Source organism: Lissotriton helveticus, chromosome 5_1 (genome assembly GCF_964261635.1).
Source record: "Lissotriton helveticus chromosome 5_1, aLisHel1.1, whole genome shotgun sequence".
NCBI classification, from domain to species: Eukaryota; Metazoa; Chordata; class Amphibia; order Caudata; family Salamandridae; genus Lissotriton; species Lissotriton helveticus.
Window position 1 is genome coordinate 170,131,665 of NC_136065.1, and position 20,171 is coordinate 170,151,835.

Sequence of the window (20,171 nt, forward strand, 5' to 3'; positions counted from 1 at the left end):
AAAAAAGGAGAGAAATGTATCTGGAGCATAGCCTGTGTGCCATTTAACTACTGGGTTCCTAAAACAAGCATTTACAATGCAATAGGTCTCACAACTGCGAGATTTTGAGCTTTTGGCATGGTAATTGGCAATGTCTTTTATAATACTAAAAGGCATTGTCATTTACAATACTAATAGGTCAAACTTCTCCAAAAGCGAGACCTATTGTATTGCAGAGCACCGTGTCCGTCAAGCAGGTGCAGCGCTCACCATTAAAGTAAAAAAATGTTTTAAAAAAAGGAAAGAAGAGAAGCAAGCGCCGCGCTCGACAGTAAAGTAAAAAAAAAAATGAAAAACATTTGTTTAATGGAGCGTGGTCTCCCTAAAGCGGGCGCTGCGGTTAGCATGCAAGTTTATTCAAAAATAAAGGCAAAAGAAAGCACACTGTCCCTAGAGAGGACGCCACATTCTTCTTAAAAGTTATTAACCCCTCCCATGCTCATGACGAGCTCAGCTAGTCATGAGCCACGGTGGCCGTGTGCTTATGACGAGCTAAGCTCGTCATAACAGCAGCAACGCTCGCACGCGGGGCTAATTCCCCCACTGTGCTGAGCGTTCTGAAGAAACGGGTGTGGCCGTGACGAGCTGAGCTCCTCATAAGCACACGGCCACCGTGGCTCATGACGAGCTGAGCTCGTCATGAGCACTGGGGCGCAGGGCGCGCCCCCAGGCCCCCAGCACAGTGGGGGAATTAGCCCCGCAGGCAAGGGGTTAAAATAAAACAAGCATTTGCAATGCAATAGGTCTCACATTAGGAAATTTTGAGCTATTGGTATTGTAAATGACAATTTTTTTATTTCTGTGTTGGTTTTGAAAATAGCTAAATTAATAGCTTTGTCATTTACAATGCCAATAGTTATAACTTTCGCAAATGTGACACCTATAGCATTTGTAATGCAATATGTGTTGTATTTACGTGACTTAGATGTATTGCTATTACAAATAACAATGGCTTTTAATTTTTTTTAATAATTAATACTTAAATAAAAGTTATTGTAATGTATAATAGCAATAGCTTAAACTTTTGTAAATCACTTTTGTGAAGATTGTGTTAAGTGTATTTTATTGTGATGAAAATCCAAGAACAGAAGTGAAATATTAACATCTTTTTGTGACATTTGTAATAAAGTTTGAGACATTGAGAGAACATATTTGAACCAGTTGTTGAATGGTTGCACAGATTGATGCTGTGGTGCCCCTGAGTGGTGGTGCTGAGTGAGTGCGATAGATAGATAGAGTGAGGGCGATAGATAGATAGAGTGAGGGCGATAGATAGATAGAAAGTGCCTATAAATAAACCCATCAAAAACATAAAAACATAATAAACAAAAATGCCTGATTATTGAAAAGGAATAGACCAAGATATTAGATTTGTGCAAATACAATAAACAGAAGCAAGACAGTGAAGGGGCAGGAGAGAGAGAAACAGAAATAGAGGAAGAGTGGAGAGGCCAAGACAGTGAAGGGGCAGGAGAGAGTGAGATGGAAACAGAGGAAGAGTGGAGAGGCCAAGACAGTGAAGGGGCAGGAGAGAGTGAGACAGAAATAGAGGAAGAGTGGAGAGGCCAAGACAGTGAAGGGGCAGGAGAGAGTGAGACAGAAATAGAGGAAGAGTGGAGAGGCCAAGACAGTGAAGGGGCAGGAGAGAGTGAGACGGAAACAGAGAAAGAGTGGAGAGGCCAAGACAGTGAAGGGGCAGGAGAGAGTGAGACAGAAATAGAGGAAGAGTGGAGAGGCCAAGACAGTGAAGGGGCAGGAGAGAGTGAGACGGAAACAAAGGAAGAGTGGAGAGGCCAAGACAGGGAAGGGGCAGGAGGGAGAGAGACAGAAATAGAGGAAGAGTGGAGAGGCCAAGACAGTGAAGGGGCAGGAGAGAGTGAGACAGAAATAGAGGAAGAGTGGAGAGGCCAAGACAGTGAAGGGGCAGGAGAGAGAGAAACAGAAATAGAGGAAGAGTGGAGAGGCCAAGACAGTGAAGGGGTAGGAGAGAGTGAGACAGATATAGAGGAAGAGTGGAGAGGCCAAGACAGTGAAGGGGCAGGAGAGAGTGAGGCGGAAACTGAGGAAGAGTGGAGAGGCCAAGACAGTGAAGGGGCAGGAGAGAGTGAGGCGGAAACTGAGGAAGAGTGGAGAGGCCAAGACAGTGAAGGGGGCAGGAGAGAGTGAAACAGAAATAGAGGAAGAGTGGAGAGGCCAAGACAGTGAAGGGGCAGGAGAGAGTGAGACGGAAACAGAGGAAGAGTGGAGAGGCCAAGACAGGGAAGGGGCAGGAGAGAGTGAGACAGAAACAGAGTAAGAGTGGAGAGGCCAAGACAGTGAAGGGGCAGGAGAGAGTGAGACAGAAACAAAGGAAGAGTGGAGAGGCCAAGACAGTGAAGGGGCAGGAGAGAGTGAGACAGAAATAGAGGAAGAGTGGAGAGGCCAAGACAGTGAAGGGGTAGGAGAGAGTGAGACAGAAACGAAAGGCACATGGCGAATTGCGAACAAATGTAAACATTAACAATGCAAAAATACAACAAAGCAAGGCGAAGTTGTGGTGTGCATGGACCCAAGAACAAACTGCAGGAAGAAGCTGCCTCAGCCATGTCTGGAGGATGTAAGAAGGGGTCGACAGAAGGCCATTCCTGGCGAGGCAGCCATTATTCCAGTGTCGTCCCCTTTACATGGTCAGTAGGAGCAAGTGGGAGGAGGGAGTGGGAGAGGGGTGTGAGATAGATCAAAGCCCTTACTGTCGTAAGCACTTCAATCATTTGAACAACAAAATGTACAAAAACAAGGAAACATCAAACAAATATACAGATTATAGATATAGTCCGGCAGTCTAGGATGTGGAAATTGTAATTTCAATTCAGGCAATATCGGAACAGCAGAATATGTTTCGGATGGCAGCCCAGACTTTGTCAACCAGCGACTCAACCTGTGAAGCGCCATTTTTCAACGTATTTAGTACTTTTCAATTAATGAACATGAACAAAATCCTCCACCACTGTGGCACAACAGAGACATTTAGTCGGTGATTACAAAATGTGTTCACGCTGCACAGGTTGCTGCAAGCAAATGTTTTTCACTGCCACTGAAATAGTGACACAGGAACATACCTATTTAAAATGGGTTGGTTTATGCAACAGAGCATCGAGAGTAAATGTGTTTTGCACACATTTATAATGCAAACATAGCAGGTGTTGCCTTAAAGGCCACTGATTGAATTAGCCTTGCAAGTTAACCATTCAGGGTGTGATGTATCGGAGCAGTTTTAAAATTGCTAGGCAAAATTTTGATTTACTAATTTCAGCAGATGCAACTTTCAGAATGTTAATGTCATTATGACGTATTTGACCTTTAAAGTCACTTTAAGATAAGTCAGTGACGGAGGATTTCGTTAATGTTCATTCATTATAAAATATTTAATAAGTTTGAAAATGTCGCTTCACAGGTTGACAAAAAATGGGCTGCCAGCTGAAACACATTCTGTTGTTGCGATGTTGCCTTAATTACATTTCCACACCCTATAGAGCCGGAATATATGTGTGCGCGTTCTCAGGAGGTATTTTTGGAGTTATATATCCACTTCCGCCTGTTTTACCAGGTCAGCTTGCTCCCCCCCCCCAATGTTGTGCGTGGTCTGTGTGCATGCGCCTGCCCCTCCTTCCTGCCCTGGGTTCTATTGTGTTGCCACTGCCATCTGCCCGGTACGTTTGCTGCCCCTGTCCTATCCTCTACTCCACCCTCTATTGTCTGTGTAGATGCCCTGGCTCTCTTACTCCTGCCTTCTGCTGTGTTGCCATCCCCCCCTCCCCCCGACGCATGCCCTGTCCGGCCAGTTTGCAGCCCCTACCTGCCTCTCCCCTGCCCTCCACTGCCCTTGTTCTTGCCCATGCCCCACTCTCCTGCCCTCTGCTGCCCGTTGTGCTGCCAATGCCCCTAGCAAGTTAGCTTGCTGCCCATGCCCTCTTTCTTGTGCCCTACTTTGTCTTCCCCTCTGTGCTGGTCAGTATGCCAGGTTGTAACATAGCATGTGCTGAGGGCAGATGTTGCGCAAGCGAAAGAGCAAGGAATAAGGGTACGAGAATCACAATAAAGGAAATTTTCCTTTCAGGCCATCATCCGGTTACCTTCATCTCAATTTATTTAGAGTCCATGTTCAAAACGTCACACAACAAGAGAGAAGAATACCGTGCATGTCCAACCAGGCTTCAAGCAAACCAACTGTGTGGAACCTTCTGGAAGAAAGCCTTCTCTTTTCTTGAAGAAGCTACAGAATAATGCTTGCAAAAGCATGCCAAGTACCCCACCTTGTTGCCCCACAAATGTTTGTGATAGTGACAAGTCTCTGGAATATGCCCAATGTTGCTTTTTTCTTTTGTGGAACACAAGACTAGTTACCGGACAATGATGGGTTTAGCCTGTACTAAGAAAACAAGAAGTGGCAAACGCATGCTCCGCAAGACTAGAAGTTTTTGTTGCTTCAAGGTATAAGTTTATAGCTTTCAATACATAATGACTGATAAGTTTTACCATAGAAACATGGGTCATTACAACAACAACTTTAGGGAGGAGAATGTAAGGCTCTTCAGAAGAAAGTGCATGAAGTTATTATTATGCTGTGTAGAAAACTAGTACATTTAAAAGAAAAGTCCAAGGTTTTTAATTAGAAAAATTTGATAATGATCTGCTGGTGCTAAGCATCTTGCAGTTTGGTGAAAGAATTTGGCTCAACATTTCTCTTCTATTAAAGATGGGACGCTATGGAATTAGGCTTTCTATGATCATATTTCATACTGCACACCTTTCCACCATTCAAATATCTGAAAATATTGATTATTTTTCTGCATTTATGCTTATTATCACAAGAAAATGGATTGTGTCTTTTTTAGTACTATTTAGATTCAAGTCTACAAATATCTATTTATTCAGGTAATTAATACCAAACTGGCTGTATTGTATGCGCAATAGAGTTGAAGAAACCCCATGAGTTTTCTAGAATGGTATATCACTAAATACAGGGACAGTTTCTCACGATGAACAACTATAAACAGTGTCTTCAGGTCTCGCAAAAAGGAACATTTTTGACTTCCAGAGAACTTACTGTTTCTCCATCAGGGTTGCTGAGAGAACACACTGGAAAACACTTTTTGTAAAGATGCCTCAACTGCATATAGTTTTAAGATTAGGAGGATAGCTGAATATATTCTAGTGCTTATGAATGTATTCAAGATAACATGTTGTAGAACAGCGTATTATATCAAATCGCAGTCCTGGATTTCAGTAATGCTTTCACAACCCATCGACAATGAGATCAATTCTCAAACAAACTGTAAATTATTTCTCATGGCGTATGTTGGTATCAGTTCACCTTCTAACTATGAAGATCTTTATCTTAGATGATTAGCCATAAAAAACAGCTCACTTTCAAGTGATCCAAGAGGCAAAAGCAACACATTTGCTACTCCATTTTAAAGAAACACTGGCTACTCCTTTAAAGCAAAATAGATTACAAATATATATTCTCAGCAGATATTTCATTAGCACAGTGATGGGATCCATTCAGTGAAACAACTCCAGAGATAGTCCTCAAGCTATTCATAGTTAAACAGGATGTAAACATCCAGTGATAACCTCTATTTTCAGGGTCTTTACAGCCTTCTATCTGAAAGAAGCTCAAAACCTCATTTTCACACAATTAATTTTAGGATATACACATGTCGAAAAAATGCTCAGAGATAGCCAGAATCCAGTGAGTCATCACTGTAAGGGATTCTACAAGCATAGTGCGCTAATGTCTTTGAAAATACAAATGCTACTTTAAGAAAACACAATTTTCACAGAATGAATAAACATCAAAGACTTCAATCCTGGACAGCCATAACTGGGTTAGCAGAATTAGTACCTTTAAAATGGCTTCACCACATTAGTCTTTGTAGATGCATCTTCGATTTAAAAACCCTTACAGTGAAACAGATACTTGTACTGCACACACAATTGTAGTATCACATCAAAATAACAAATTACCTAAAATAACCTTTTCCGTCATCCTCTTTAATTTCCAAAGACACAGAAAAAGTGAAGATATCACTGTCTGGGGTCTGTGGTGGCAAACCGGTAATATGTTTGGCAGATCGTCGGAAGGCTGTTGCAAAGCTGTAAAGTATACGACTGACCTGCAATAGGAAACAATATATTGCCAAATATTCAATTTCCTGTAGTTGCTGCATGGCAAAAAGCCACCACTTTAAAAAGATGAAAAACAAAATCAATGCGGTAGAAGAGGAAAACAATATAAAGGACTGAGATTTTTCATGAAGTTTTATATTGGCCTGTACTTTACTGGCTTGCCTAGAGAGATGATCAAGGTATAAAAATCAGATTATAATCTGAAACAGAATCATACACATTTCTCTAAACAAACTAATTGTTAGGCAATAAAAACGTAATTCACACAAAAGCACATATTACTTGCATTCAAAATAGTTTTTTCTGGTGAATACTCTAGCCTCCCTCAGATTAATTACAACACCAGGATAGGACTGATCAAAAAAACTGAACCTCTCCACACGGATGCAACCTGGTGCTAGGGCAGCTTTGTGTATGGAGACACAGTCATTTCAGCCAGAAGAGATAAATCAGCTTCTTATGGATGGTCTCTTGTGTTCATAACATCAGTTCTGTCAAATTTCCAAAATGCGAATGGGTAGAAAACACTGAGTCAGCTGGACAAATGATGAAATAGCACATTAACTAATAATCCACCTGAAGGATGTTTGCTTGCATAAAGCTTGTGTAGGAAGCGGACTCTTTATATAGTATACCAAAAAGAGGTATGCTGTGTAAAGAGCCCAGTTATCCTTTACAAGTTAACAGGGACTTGATCGACCAATCCCAAGGTGCGCGATCTAGGGTAGGGTGGTTGAGTGGCCTTAGGCTTATCAGAGAGGGGTGTTAAGACATGTGATGCACACAGATAGTCAATAAACTAAGCACACACTCAAAAAGAAGATCCACACCAATTATCTTTATATATTTTTTGAACCCTGAACACAAGAACTTCGCTATCAGTTAAGTACTTTTTCGTAATAGAAGTCACAGTTTTAGCACAGTTAACCAACAGTGCGTTTTTACTTGTAATGCTTTCCTACAGGAGAAAGAAAATTCACTGCATTCATATACTTGCAAGACATTTCTGTGGGACCCCTTTCGGTCGGGAGGTGGTAGAGGGACAACGGCCAAAGTTCCACAAGTAGATCAGTTGTATTTGCCTCTGCAAGTCTGGGAGAAGAGGAGCTGGATGGGTTGGTAGCCTTGCCCGCTACGTGGTAGAAAGGAAGGAAGGGAGGGCGGGCCACGAGGGAGCAGTCCTTTTCTTCAGGCCCGGCAGGTCAGCTGACTCCCATGCATCAAGGCGCTCATTGGTGTCAGGACTGGACTTTCAACAAGTGTTGGTCGCAGCCAAGGGTCCAGTACCCCAGGTATTAGGGCAGGAGGGCTCTTTGGGATCCTGGCATCTCAAGCTTGGCAGGAAGATGATCTGACCTTCTTGACTGCGCTGACCTTCTTCTGGGTGATGACTGTTCGGTGGACAGCAGCTCCTTTAAACTGAAAATTGTGGTCAGTGCCTGCAGGCGAGTAGCTCTTCCATTTCAAGGGAGATGCTGACTGCTGGGCAAAGTGCTGGCAACCCTGGGACTTGGGGAGGATGCACAGAACAAGGACGAGTGAAGTGTTTGGAATAGTCACGTCTGAGTGGCAGGCAGGGTTTGGTGCCAAAAGTCCAACACAGTCTTCAGTTCTTGCAGGTTCGGCTCTTCAGTGTCCTCTTCTTCTTTTCAGACAGTGGAATCTGAAGGTCTGGATTCAGGTAGCCCCCTAAATACAGGGAATTTAGGGGAATAGAGAGTAGTAGCCAATTGGCTACCTGCCCTTGGGGTCACAGCGCCCCCCTATATGACCACTTCCTGTTGGAAGTGGGCATAACCCTGTCCTATTTCTTTAATTCTGCCATCCGCAAGATGACAGAATTTTCTATGAGTGTGGGACATCAGGTAGCTCACCTTAGGGGTGTGACTGTCCTGGGTGTGCTCCACGCCTATTGCGCATACCAATTTCCCACCTGTCTTAGTGTCGAATGAGCCTCCGGGCAGGGGGTGGCATCTTCAAGTCTGGTCGCATATCAAAGGCCACATGGCTTTGAAGCCTTCAGTCTTGGTATGCTGACTGCTAGACATACAGTCTGGAGGAGGTGTAAAACACCTGGCAGAGCAGGCACTGTTCCTAATCTCTAGGAGTGGGGCTCTAACCTCCTACGGGGTTAGAAATGCATCTGTGCTGGCAGGGTGGTGGCGGTGGCACAGTACTAGGCACTTAGAGGGGTGCTAAAGGTATGGCCAATTGGTGAAACAATTGTACAGTTTTAGAGAAAGGGATCTGGCACTGAGGATCTAGGCAGCAACCCAGTGCACTTCTGTCAAAATTCCATCATTTACCAGGCAAAAAGTGAGGGTGGGTATGTCATAAAGGGGCACTTTCCTAAAACTATGACATCTGTATAGGTAACAGTTGTACTCTACACATCTGTTAACATATCATAACCTCCAGCTTCTAAAGCAGGAGAAGGTTTCATTGGATTTTACTTGTACCAAGGGCTCAGCTGGTCTTTAATACTTTGGTGCTTGGAGAACAATTAAATTAAGACCTTCAGGCTTTGCAGTACAGATGAAGAAAATCTAGTTTAAAAATTATATACCCGAATCATTGGGGGGCGGAGCCAGACCGGCGACCAAGATGGTCGCCCGGGCTCCCGGCTCCGTCGACCTTCTTCCCCTGCCGCCGGATTTCGCTATCCTTCCTGCGCTGCTGCCAGGCTCCCGAACGTCGGAGAGTGCGCTGCCCCTCCGTGTGAGACTCCGGCTGATCTCCGAGCCCTGAGGACGAAGATATGCCCTCCCGTGCATTGCGGCCTGCGTGAGTCCCGGAGCCGCGACCCTGCGTGATGCGGCTGCCGGCCGCGAATAGAACAACAGCGGCCACACAGACCCGGAAGGTGTCGGTCAACTGCTATGGAGACCCACCCATCTCTGACTACACACCCAACACTCGTTCTGTCGAGCCTGGTGTATCTACGCATTATGCCATCGATCTGTGCCTGTTGCGGCCCCCCCCCCCTCCGCTTGCTGCTTTGTGGAACAGGACGACACGCTGCAGCTCCTTGTCTCCCTAACATGGCTTTGTGTGACCCGCGTGCGCCTGATTGTATCCCCCACTCCAGGTGATCGGACCCGGTTGCTCCATAACAGTTTTGACGGCGCCCTTGAGATCCAGGGGGCGAATATGTAACCTATTGCCGGGAAATGGAGTTGAACGCCCACACGATGTGCAGCATGGTGGCGTTGGTACTCAACCCCCCCTTTTTTGAGTCTCGGGATGGTTGCTCTGGTGTGCACCCCCCTGCGGCACTTATGCTGGGGGTCCCGGCTTGTGCAGTCGCCTTCATTGAGCCGTGCCTGTCCGTGGCGATGGTGGCACACGCTGAAGATCGGAGAGTGGGAATCGGATGCCCCCCGATGTGCTGGTGGTCCATAATCCGGATTCGATAGCCACTGTGCTCAAACCCTGGTACGTCTGGAATGGAGGAAAAGTCCGTTGCCGGTATACTCCTTGGAGACATCGCTTGTGTGATCCCCTCTGCAGGTATTGGTGGGGACATTGCTGTGGAGAGTTGCTGCGACTTTAATTGTGGCTAAGTAGCGGGAGTTCGTATTTGGGGGTCTCCCTGCTTGTTCCAAGGCGGATCGTCACATTGACACCTGGTTCCATGGGTACATGGAATATCGGAAACTTCATCGGGTGTGCTTATCTCGGAGTCTTACACCGTGTTCTTTCTCCGGTGGATGCTGTCGTCATGCACTCCTGACTAAACGAAATGACTGATTTTTTTGGACCAGACTCTGTTCTCCTGATTTGGAACCGCCGAGTGGGCTGTGGATGGCTTTCGAGTGTGTCGTGTCCTGATGTATTGCAAGATTCCCTGCCTTCCTCCGGACTTACCTGCTTGCATTATTTTTGGTATCTTGATTGTTTGACCCTCCACTAACTGGACTGAGATCTGTTTATATTGTGGCTGGGTGGGTCTGGGTTGAATGATGGAGATCTGTTTTTACGGTTGCTGCTCGGGGGGGCTTTTGTCTTGGTTCTATAACTTGTGGAGCTGGAGTGATGACTATTATCCTGATTTAAATTGTTGCCTTTGACATTTTGGTAGCGGCGCTGAGATGTTTGAAATGCTGCGCGGCGGTGGGGGGGGGGGGGGGGGGGCAGGGGGCCTGCACTGGGGACCCCTCAATGTTTTTTCTTCTTTTTATATTTCTTCTCTCTTTTCTATTTCTTCTCTCTTCTATATTTCAGGTTTATACACTGGGCACCAGGCACGCTGCTAGGGGGGTAGGCCGTAGCCATCTACAGGTGTGCGGGGTGGGGGGTTGGGGGAGGGGTTTTCTTGGTTTTTTTCTTAATTTGTTTCTATGGCCTTTTTCTTTGCTCTTTTGGTTTTCCTTTCACTTTCTTCTTTTCCTGGGTTTGGGATCAGTCTGTTGGATTATTCCCTGAGCTTTCATTGATTTGTCGTACTCTGTGCCCTAGCTGTTGTTGCATTATTGGTGTAATTGGGCGGGCGCCTAATTGGTGCTCGTAGTAATTGTATGCATGTATATCCTGCATCTCTGAAGCGGTGCCCGTGTCTTATTTGTGATCGTCTCCATTATGCAGGACTTATTGTTTGGCTCGCCCATTATATGATTATATTTCACGGTTAGGCACCCGATTCCCACATCTCTTTACGTTATATTGGAGCTTTTTACGTTCTTGACTTCATCCCGATTTAAAAGTAAAATTAAACCTCATCTATCCGGAAATATGATCGATGTATGCCGTGATATTATGTCTTTAATATGCTGCCGTGCCCCCGGGATGTTCGGCTAAATAGCGGTGTGCACTTTTGCGTAAATAAAGGTTTTAAAAAAAAAAATTAAAAAAAAAAAATTATATACCCAGGATTACTTCATCTAAAGAAGAACTTTCATAGCAGAGAGTTGATCATCAATTGTATGCACACCAGTTTTGAAGCTCCTGAGATTCGTGAGCAAGCAAACAGCAATAAGCAACATGACAACATTTTCCAAACTCAGTCAGTGCCTTTTCAACTAGACAATAAAAGGCTCCTAAACTTGAATCAAACAGATCTGTGCTAAAGTAGTGAAGATCGAGCATTTATTTAATCTAAGTAACCCAGAAAAACCTTACTCTGACAAACTTAAATAATTTATGACTATATTATTAACCGCATGCGTGCGGCATGATTCCCCCCCGTACGCTGGATTTTGCGGATTCCCATGTTTCATGACGAGCTGGGCTCGTCATGAGCGTGCCAGGAGGCTACCTCATGACGAGCCCAGCTCGTCATGAGCGTCGAAGGGGTTAAAACCACTTGACTGATAAAGGTTTCACCATGGTGCTGAGCCTTTTGTTTTTCAATTCAAAGTAGTCTTTCGTTAAATATTCATAGTGGGGGTTTTTAAAGCAGAGTGAAAGGAAAATGTGTGTTCACTACTGTTTTTGCAATTATGTAAGTGATGGTCAATATTTTCTTTTTTTGTGTTTTCTGCTTCCTTGAGGTTTGTGGTGTAGAGATATGTGAAACCCATGGTTGAACCGAGAAAGTTGTATAATTTTGAAAACCGAACAGATTTTTTGCAAGAAGTCATTTATGTAGACCGAAACCAAAAGTCATTAAAATAAACGAGAAACAAGTCACAAGATTTATATTTCTAGATTTTTTCCACTGAAGGCTGATGTACAAAAGTAATATATGGTTAAGTATGTCAGATTCCTCCAGTCACAAATATCTGTAGTTTCTGTTTGTTGCTCAAACACCTGTGATACACAAAGCAAATTACCATATTTCATTGTGTACCAACCATGCATTTTTAAAATTTACCAATGAGTTTAAGGATATTGATTATTTGTACTACCCTAAATTATTAATTACCCATAATGCCTTGTTATTCAGAGGGCTTTTGGCAATATGTTTGTATGCACCAGTCTTCCATTCAAAAGCCAAACAATTATAAATACATTTGATAGACAATTACAAATGCCCTACCATTCTGCATTCCTAGACTTCTCACAATAGAAATAGTACCAAACTTGTGTAGATGGACCAATGGTCCAGGACAAGGCCAAGAACGCAGCATGGAAATATCAAAATGTTTGCTTTTATTTACTATCATTCTTGTGACGTGGATAACTGGGGTGTTTGAGCCCATGATTAGTAGTAACCCAGGGAAACCTGCCAACTACGCATGGCTTTTAAAGTTAGACACCAGGAGCAGAGGGTGTCAGGGCAGGGGACCTCTCCGCCCACAAAGACGGCAACAGAACCATTTAGCCATTCTGTTTCTAATAGATTTAGAAATTACTTCAGTGAAGAAACAAAAGTTTAAACATTTTATTTAAACAATTCTTGTTGGTTACTTCATCAGCATCTTTCACTTACTGCTTCTTGGATCTCACATCGGAAGACATGAATTCTGAAAAGTTCAGCATTGTAATGGCTTTCAGTAAAAGCAAAACAGTCGCTCTCTGGTGTCCCATCATGACCTCTAACACAGAAAAGAATCTTGTAGATTGGATATCTTGCAATTTCTGTGTGCGTTTGCGGATCTAAAAGTCTGGGGAAAACAAAGCACCAAGCCCTTTAGAATTTGTTACGAATATTGTTATACATCATGCATATATTTTCTTTTGGCCTTTTCTAGTCTTTAGGTTGGGATCATAATGGAGAAAAGGTAAAAATGAACTGGGCAAACTAGCCTAAAACTGTGAATGTTATGAACCGCACTTGTATTATTAAAGTCATGCAAAAGTCTACAAATGCAGATCAAAATGATTAATATAAAAAAAGATTCAAAAATACTTGTTCCCTATTCATATCTGTCCCACATAGGCATTGGGTTACCTCTACTTACTGATGATCAAATTATAAAAATAATTATAAACGTAATTATATAGGTAACTATAACTCGCGTCCCCTCCATGCACAGTTTTCTCATCAATAATTTCACTGCTAATGTTGCAGTGATATCATCAATGATGTCATAGAAGAGATCATGAGTGATGTGGGTAATAAGCAGTGCATGGCGAGGGTGTGAATTATAGTTACCTTAGGGCGGAGTTATAGTTACATGAAATAACTAACTGCTGAATTTCTATAGTTTTGGGTGTGTAAAATCTGAACCCAACTATAACGTTCCTGTAACCTTTGGTTTTTCCAGTGAATTTCTATGGTTTTTTCAATGCTATTTCCTAATTATAACGTCCCTGCAAGCTGGGTGTGAGAGAGGGTGGGTGGGTTTGTGAATGTGTGAGTGGTTGAGTGGCTGGGTGGGTGGTTGTGAAAGTCGATATGTGAGCATGTGGTGGGTGTGAGAGTGCATGTGTGACGGGCGGTGAGTGGGTGTGGGAGTGGTTTTGAGGTTCTGTGAGTGGGAGCGGTTTTGAGGGTGTGGCTGGATTTGTGGGTGAGCAGGTGTGTGAGTGGGTGTGTGAAAGCTGTGTGGGTATGAGAGTGGTGTAACTGGGTGTGTGAATCTGTAAGTGAATGCATTTTTTTTTATTGGGGTCTGGATCCGCAGAGTATCCTCACATGATACAAAAAAAAAAAGAAAATTGGAAAGGGGGAATTTCTCACCCATGAGGAGTCCTTCAAAGACCCCTCCATTAGTCCCATGTGGTCAGGGTACTTCTGCCCTGACCCCTTCTATCAACATAACATAGTCCAGATGAACAAAACGGCGGCTGTAGCTTTCCTCTCAGGTTGCATCCAGCCAATCACGGCATTGTTATTGGTGTGTAAATTTTCTAATTTAAGGATGATCCGAGGAGGATCCACATCCCTAGATATACAAATTTGGATTTCAGTTAATATCTCGAAAACTACTGAACGGAATTACACCAAAATAACAAAAAGGGTTCTTTCTGGACCAAGAGCTACCTTTCTGCCAAATTTGGTGCAGTGTCGTCCAGCGGTTTGGGCTGTAGTAAAGTCTAAACTCTTTTTGGAAATAAACATGGGAGAAACACATTTGTTTCTTGGCCCCCTCTTTTTCTTGGCCCCCCTCTTAATGGATCATCCCAAACCTTTCCATGCACGACTAGAATCACCGGCACACTTTTGGGGGGAAAATTTAGTGAAGTTTCGTCAAACGGTACCAGATATCTAGGCAAGTCAAAAAACACTTTTTCTAATTTTAATTACCTACTTGTGACCACCATTAGGTTATATATTACATACACACAGACACGTATATACAAAAACACGTTTTAGACATGCACATTCATTTATTTTGATAATATAAGATTTAATTGGCTATGGGATTATTAACTAAGTGCTTGTGAATGATTAAGAAAATCTGTACTTCATACATTAAAAAACACATTTCTAAAGTTTTAGGTGTGTAAAATTTGAACCCAACTATAACGTCCCTGCAACCTTTGGTTTCTCCAGTGAATTTCTATGGTTTTTAATGCCATTTCCTAATTATAACGTCCCTGCAACCTGGGTGTGTGAGAGGGTGGGTGGGTTTGTGAATGCCTGTGAAAATGGATGTGCGAGTGGGAGGTGGGTGTGAAAGTGCATGTGTGACTGGCTGTGTGGGAGTGGTTTTGAGGGTCTGTAAGTGGGAGCAGTTTTGAGGGTGTAGCTGTATGTGTGACCAGACAGACAGAGATAGATAGATATACAAAAACACGTTATAGACATACACATTCATTTTAATAATCTACGATTTAATGGACTATGGGATTATTAACTAAGTACTTGTGAATGATTAAGAAAACAATCTGTACTTCATACATTAAAAACACATTGCTGCATAGCCCTTACAAATACAGGATATGCTTGCTTTGGTAAAAGAGGTTGTGTAAAAGGAAGAAGAAAAAAAAATACTGTAAGGGATTTACAGAGGAACACGGCCCATTTTATGAAGTACTAGGATACAGTTTAAGGATACAGTTTAAAATGGGGAACATCATATCAGACATGCAATGTAAACTTGTCTAGTGCAATAAATGTAGGAATGAAATTAAGTAAACTTAAAAAAGTTAAACTTTTGTCCAGACAAAATTAGTAACACAAACGGTCAGGTCATGAACTTTGATATTAAACAACTACGTGCAACAGGTATCAGCTCCAAGTCAGCTACTTACCTCACAGTTCCTTCAGATACATTCGGCACCGAAAGTGTGACGTCTAAAGAGGTTTCACACTGACTACGTAGTATTGACATCATCCTTAGAGCTTCTAATTCACTTCGAGGTGCATTTACGGAAGCACACCCCAAGTAGGTAAGCTTACTAAAAACCACACTGTCTTCATCGGCCATTGGGGTGAATGGACTAGACTCATCTTCAACTGCAATACAACAGAAAAAACACAAATGTTCAACTTTAAGTTAATGTTAACAACATGAATAATCATTCTATGGTCAGATGCTTTATTTTCTTTTGATAATATCAACAACTGGCTTACTTGCAACCATCTCAAGCTCAATACTGCCAAAACTAAATTCCTCCTCATTACCCCAACTAACCACAATCTCAAGATCGACCTAGAGATGAAGCATCTAACAGCCTTCAACTGCTCTCCTCACATTATAGACTCTGGGAGATCTTTGGGAATTCCACTAGACACATCTCTTAACATGCAGAATCCCATCAGTATTGCCACTAAAGGAGCGAATTAACAGGTGAGCATTTTAAGGAAACTAAAACCCTTCCTCCCCCAGTAAGACTTTAAATCTGCAGTCCAAGCGCTCACCTTGCCCATGCTGAATTATGTAAATGCTACACTCTGTGGCTTGCCTAGATACAAGTTGGTCCCTCTAAGGGCTTCTTTCAACTCTGCTGCAAGACTCGCCACTGGAACAAAAAGGAACAAGCACATCTCCCCGGATCTGAAATCCGTCAACTGGCTCCCTTAGGAGGCAAGAATACATCTAAAAATTGCGTGCATGACTCAAACACCTTACATTTCAATACCACTAGGTATTTGGCACAAAATCTAGAACTATTGGGTGGATGCACATCATCTTGAAGTACCAGCTCTCTGCTGCCGAATCCTCAGATCTTCCACAACAAGAAAACGTGCAACAGAGCCTTCTCGGGTTTCGCCCTGAAAATTCTGAACTCTCTGCCTCTGGAAATCACCTGATAAAGACGATCACCTTCTTCAAAACAGAAGTGAAAATTATTCTGATTAACACATTTTTGCCCTAAGATCCCTCCATTTGTCTCTTGATCTTATTTGTGAATATTTTCATTTGTTGATCATGACTACTATATTGCTGACTTCCTATGAAGTTTTTGTTTATCATCTAATTAATCTCGGTTTGCACTTCTCTCGTATATGTGACTTTGCTCTTGTCTCTTACTTATCTTTTACTTCCTACTCTTGCAAAGCGCTCCGATACCCTCACAGCTCATGTTTGCGCTATTTAAGTTTTATAAATAAAAATGAATAAAATAAATAGATATTCATTTCCTACTTGGGGCCAATGCGAGAAAGTTGGGGCAGAGGGACCCAAGATTGCTTTAGTGACTAGATTAGTAAACCCAACAAATAATGGATTTCAGGTCGTAGTTGGGCTGCAGTGAAATTTTTTTTTTGCCCTCAAAGTATGTATTATAAACTTTCACATAGTTTTTCGTTTCTTGTTCCACCACAAAAAGTTAAAACACAATATTTTAGAAATAGCATGGGTGAAACCACCGTTAGGAAGGGAGAAGACATCCTCGGTTACATAAGTTACCATCTTGAATAAAACATCCTCAGTCTGCCTTTGCCACCATGTCAAAGTTTACATCCAAATAAAGAAATTACTGTGCAGGCCTAATGGCAAAACTGGCTGCTTTATTCAAAGCATTGGTATTCTTGCCAATTTTAACATAGCCCTCATCATGTCCACAAAATTGTTATCAGGCAACATCAACCCAATCGACCTTAAATAAACAGTGAAAGACCACTAAGCTTTTTAGGTCTCGCCTGTCGATGCGCATGCGCATCGAGCTTGCGAGACTATTGGGGCTTAACCACTCTTTAACTAACTTGCAAGGAATCGTGGCGATTCCTTGCAGTGCCCGCGACTTTTAAGCTCAATGCGCATGCTCATTGAGCTTAAAAGCGCGTGCACATCAGTTCCCTCAGCCGCACTCCAGTCCCCTGCTGCTTTCACACCCTCTCCCCGCTCCGCCCCCTCCCCTGCCCGCCGTGTCGCATTTCTCCTCCCCCCTCCCCTTATCTGCCTTTCCCTCCGTCTTGTTTTTTTTTTTACCCGCTCCGCCCCCTCCCCTGCCCGCCGTGTCGCATTTCTTTTCTCCTCTTTGCTCCTCCAGCAGTTCTCGGTCACCTTTCCTTCTCTCCTCCCTTGTCCACCTTTTCATTGTTTTTGCCCACCTCTCCTCCAGTTGAACTCTGTCACTAGCTCCTTTCAGCCCCTTCTCATTCCAGTGTTTTCGGGTCCCATCTCATGCTTGGGGTTAAGCTCCCTTTGCCTGCAAATGCACGGGAAAACGGACAGACACGCACCAGGAAACACCACACAGACGCAGTACAAGCATTGATTAATCACTCGCACACATCACGTTTTACTCCTTTGCTAGTGTTCTCGTTGTTTACATCAGAAAGAAACAGACCTTAAAACGATTGAATAATTGACAGAATCCTCAAATATTGTTAATTCCATTGAAGTCTAGTGAAAACGCTGCTCGAAGATATGTTGCTAAAATTACCGTAACAAAATCAATCCACTCACTGTAATATTCTTAATGTAATTGTATGTGCTAGCACCAGAAGGTATGGAGTGAAATTACTTAACTTGTGAGTAAACATATTTGTTCACACCCTCTCCCCGCTCCGCCCCCTCCCCTGCCCGCCGTGTCGCATTTCTCCTCCCCCCTCCCCTTATCTGCCTTTCCCTCCGTCTTGTTTTTTTTTTTACCCGCTCCGCCCCCTCCCCTGCCCGCCGTGTCGCATTTCTTTTCTCCTCTTTGCTCCTCCAGCAGTTCTCTGTCACCTTTCCTTCTCTCCTCCCTTGTCCACCTTTTCATTGTTTTTGCCCACCTCTCCTCCAGTTGAACTCTGTCACTAGCTCCTTTCAGCCCCTTCTCATTCCAGTGTTTTCGGGTCCCATCTCATGCTTGTTATAAAGGGGCTGCCAAAATGCGGACACTCCTCAACCCTCTGCTTCACATGAGACTCTGCAGCTCTCCTGGGACAATAAACCACTCCAGAACAAACATGGAGTTGTCATACGCGGCCATCTATCTCAATTAAAGGCCACATAGCTTCTCTAACCTCTAGGAAAATCTAGCCCTGCTATTTAATTTTGGTGCGGGATTACTGTGTAAAGAAGGTTTGCATAACGTCTCATCTGACTAACTAGTGCTTTAGTTTAGCATTGTATGTGTTTTCATAGGCTTGTGTGTATGTCCTTTAATGCATGTGCATGCTTGTCTTTTTCTGTTCAGTTCCCGTGTCAGTGTGTGCTTACCTGGATTTCCGTTTGTCTAATTTATGTGGCCTTTGTCAACGAGGCAATCCGCTACTCTGTCCAACGTTTATGAAGACGAGACACTCAACCACGCAACGCCACTCAACCACGCAACCACGCAACGCCACTCAACCACGCAACGCCACTCAACCACGCAACGCCACTCAACCACGCAACGCCACTCAACCACGCAACGCCACTCAACCACGCAACGCCACTCAACCACGCAACGCCACTCAGCCACGCAACGCCACTCAGCCACGCAACGCCACTCAGCCACGCAACGCCACTCAGCCACGCAACGCCACTCAGCCACGCAACGCCACTCAGCCACGCAACGCCACTCAGCCACGCAACGCCACTCACATGCAACGCCACTCAAACAGCGCCACTCACACACGCAACGCCACTCACACACGCAACGCCACTCACACACGCAACGCCACTCACACACGCAACGCCACTCACACACGCAACGCCACTCACACACGCAAAGCCACTCACACAAACAACGCCACTCACACAAACAACGCCACTCACCCAAGCAACGCCACTCACCCAAGCAACGCCACTCATCCACGCAACGCCACTCATCCACGCAACGCCACTCATCCACGCAACGCCACTCATCCACGCAACGCCACTCACCCACGCAACGCCACTCAACGCCACTCATCCACGCAACGCCACTCATCCACGCAACGCCACTCATCCACGCAACGCCACTCATCCACGCAACGCCACTCATCCACGCAACGCCACTCATCCACGCAACGCCACTCATCCACGCAACGCCACTCATCCACGCAACGCCACTCATCCACGCAACGCCACTCATCCACGCAACGCCACTCATCCACGCAACGCCACTCATCCACGCAACGCCACTCATCCACGCAACGCCACTCATCCACGCAACGCCACTCATCCACGCAACGCCACTCATCCACGCAACGCCACTCATCCACGCAACGCCACTCATCCACGCAACGCCACTCATCTATTTGCAAAACGAAAAATGTTAAACTCTTCTATTGCGAGACCTATTGCATTTTCAATGCTTGTATTATTTTCTCGCTATATGCTTTATTCTAGAACCTCAGTTTATAGTATTCAAATAATATCAAAACAATGTTTAAACCTTTATTTGTTCAATGATTGCTGATTAAATGCATTCGGTATGAAGATGCTACAAAAGTAGAAAAACAAACATGTTCATACCAGCAAAAGTGAAGTCAAAGTCTTCCTGAAGGATAAGATATTTTCTCCACTTACTTTTCCCACAGACCAAACTATTTAAAACCATATTTTTTCTCCTTCCCATATAAAATCAGGAATACTATCATCAACTTTAGCATCTCATCATCACAACCAGGGATAGTGATAGTAGATGGTCTCATTAAAGTATCAAGCAGTGTTGCTGAATGCTGAATAATGCGGGACAATATAGAATAGGGTCTCACATGAAAATATTTGCCCGTTAGAAACAGCCCAACCCCCCAACCCACCTCAAGAATTGATAATAATCACACATCTGCT

At 43.8% G+C, this 20,171-nt stretch overlaps 1 protein-coding gene across 2 annotated transcripts in view; it reads right to left on the reverse strand.

The window, feature by feature from the left end:
* RABGAP1 (RAB GTPase activating protein 1) overlaps positions 1–20,171 on the reverse strand; it is an 855,191-nt gene that overhangs the window by 736,772 nt on the left and 98,248 nt on the right. For both annotated transcript variants that reach the window (XM_078641966.1, XM_078641967.1), the window contains 3 exons: positions 15,292–15,496; positions 12,581–12,755; positions 6,049–6,197 (listed from right to left, as the gene is read on the reverse strand). In XM_078641966.1, coding sequence (XP_078498092.1) covers positions 6,049–6,197; positions 12,581–12,755; positions 15,292–15,496 — 529 coding nt within the window. The remainder of the gene's footprint in view (positions 1–6,048; positions 6,198–12,580; positions 12,756–15,291; positions 15,497–20,171) is intronic.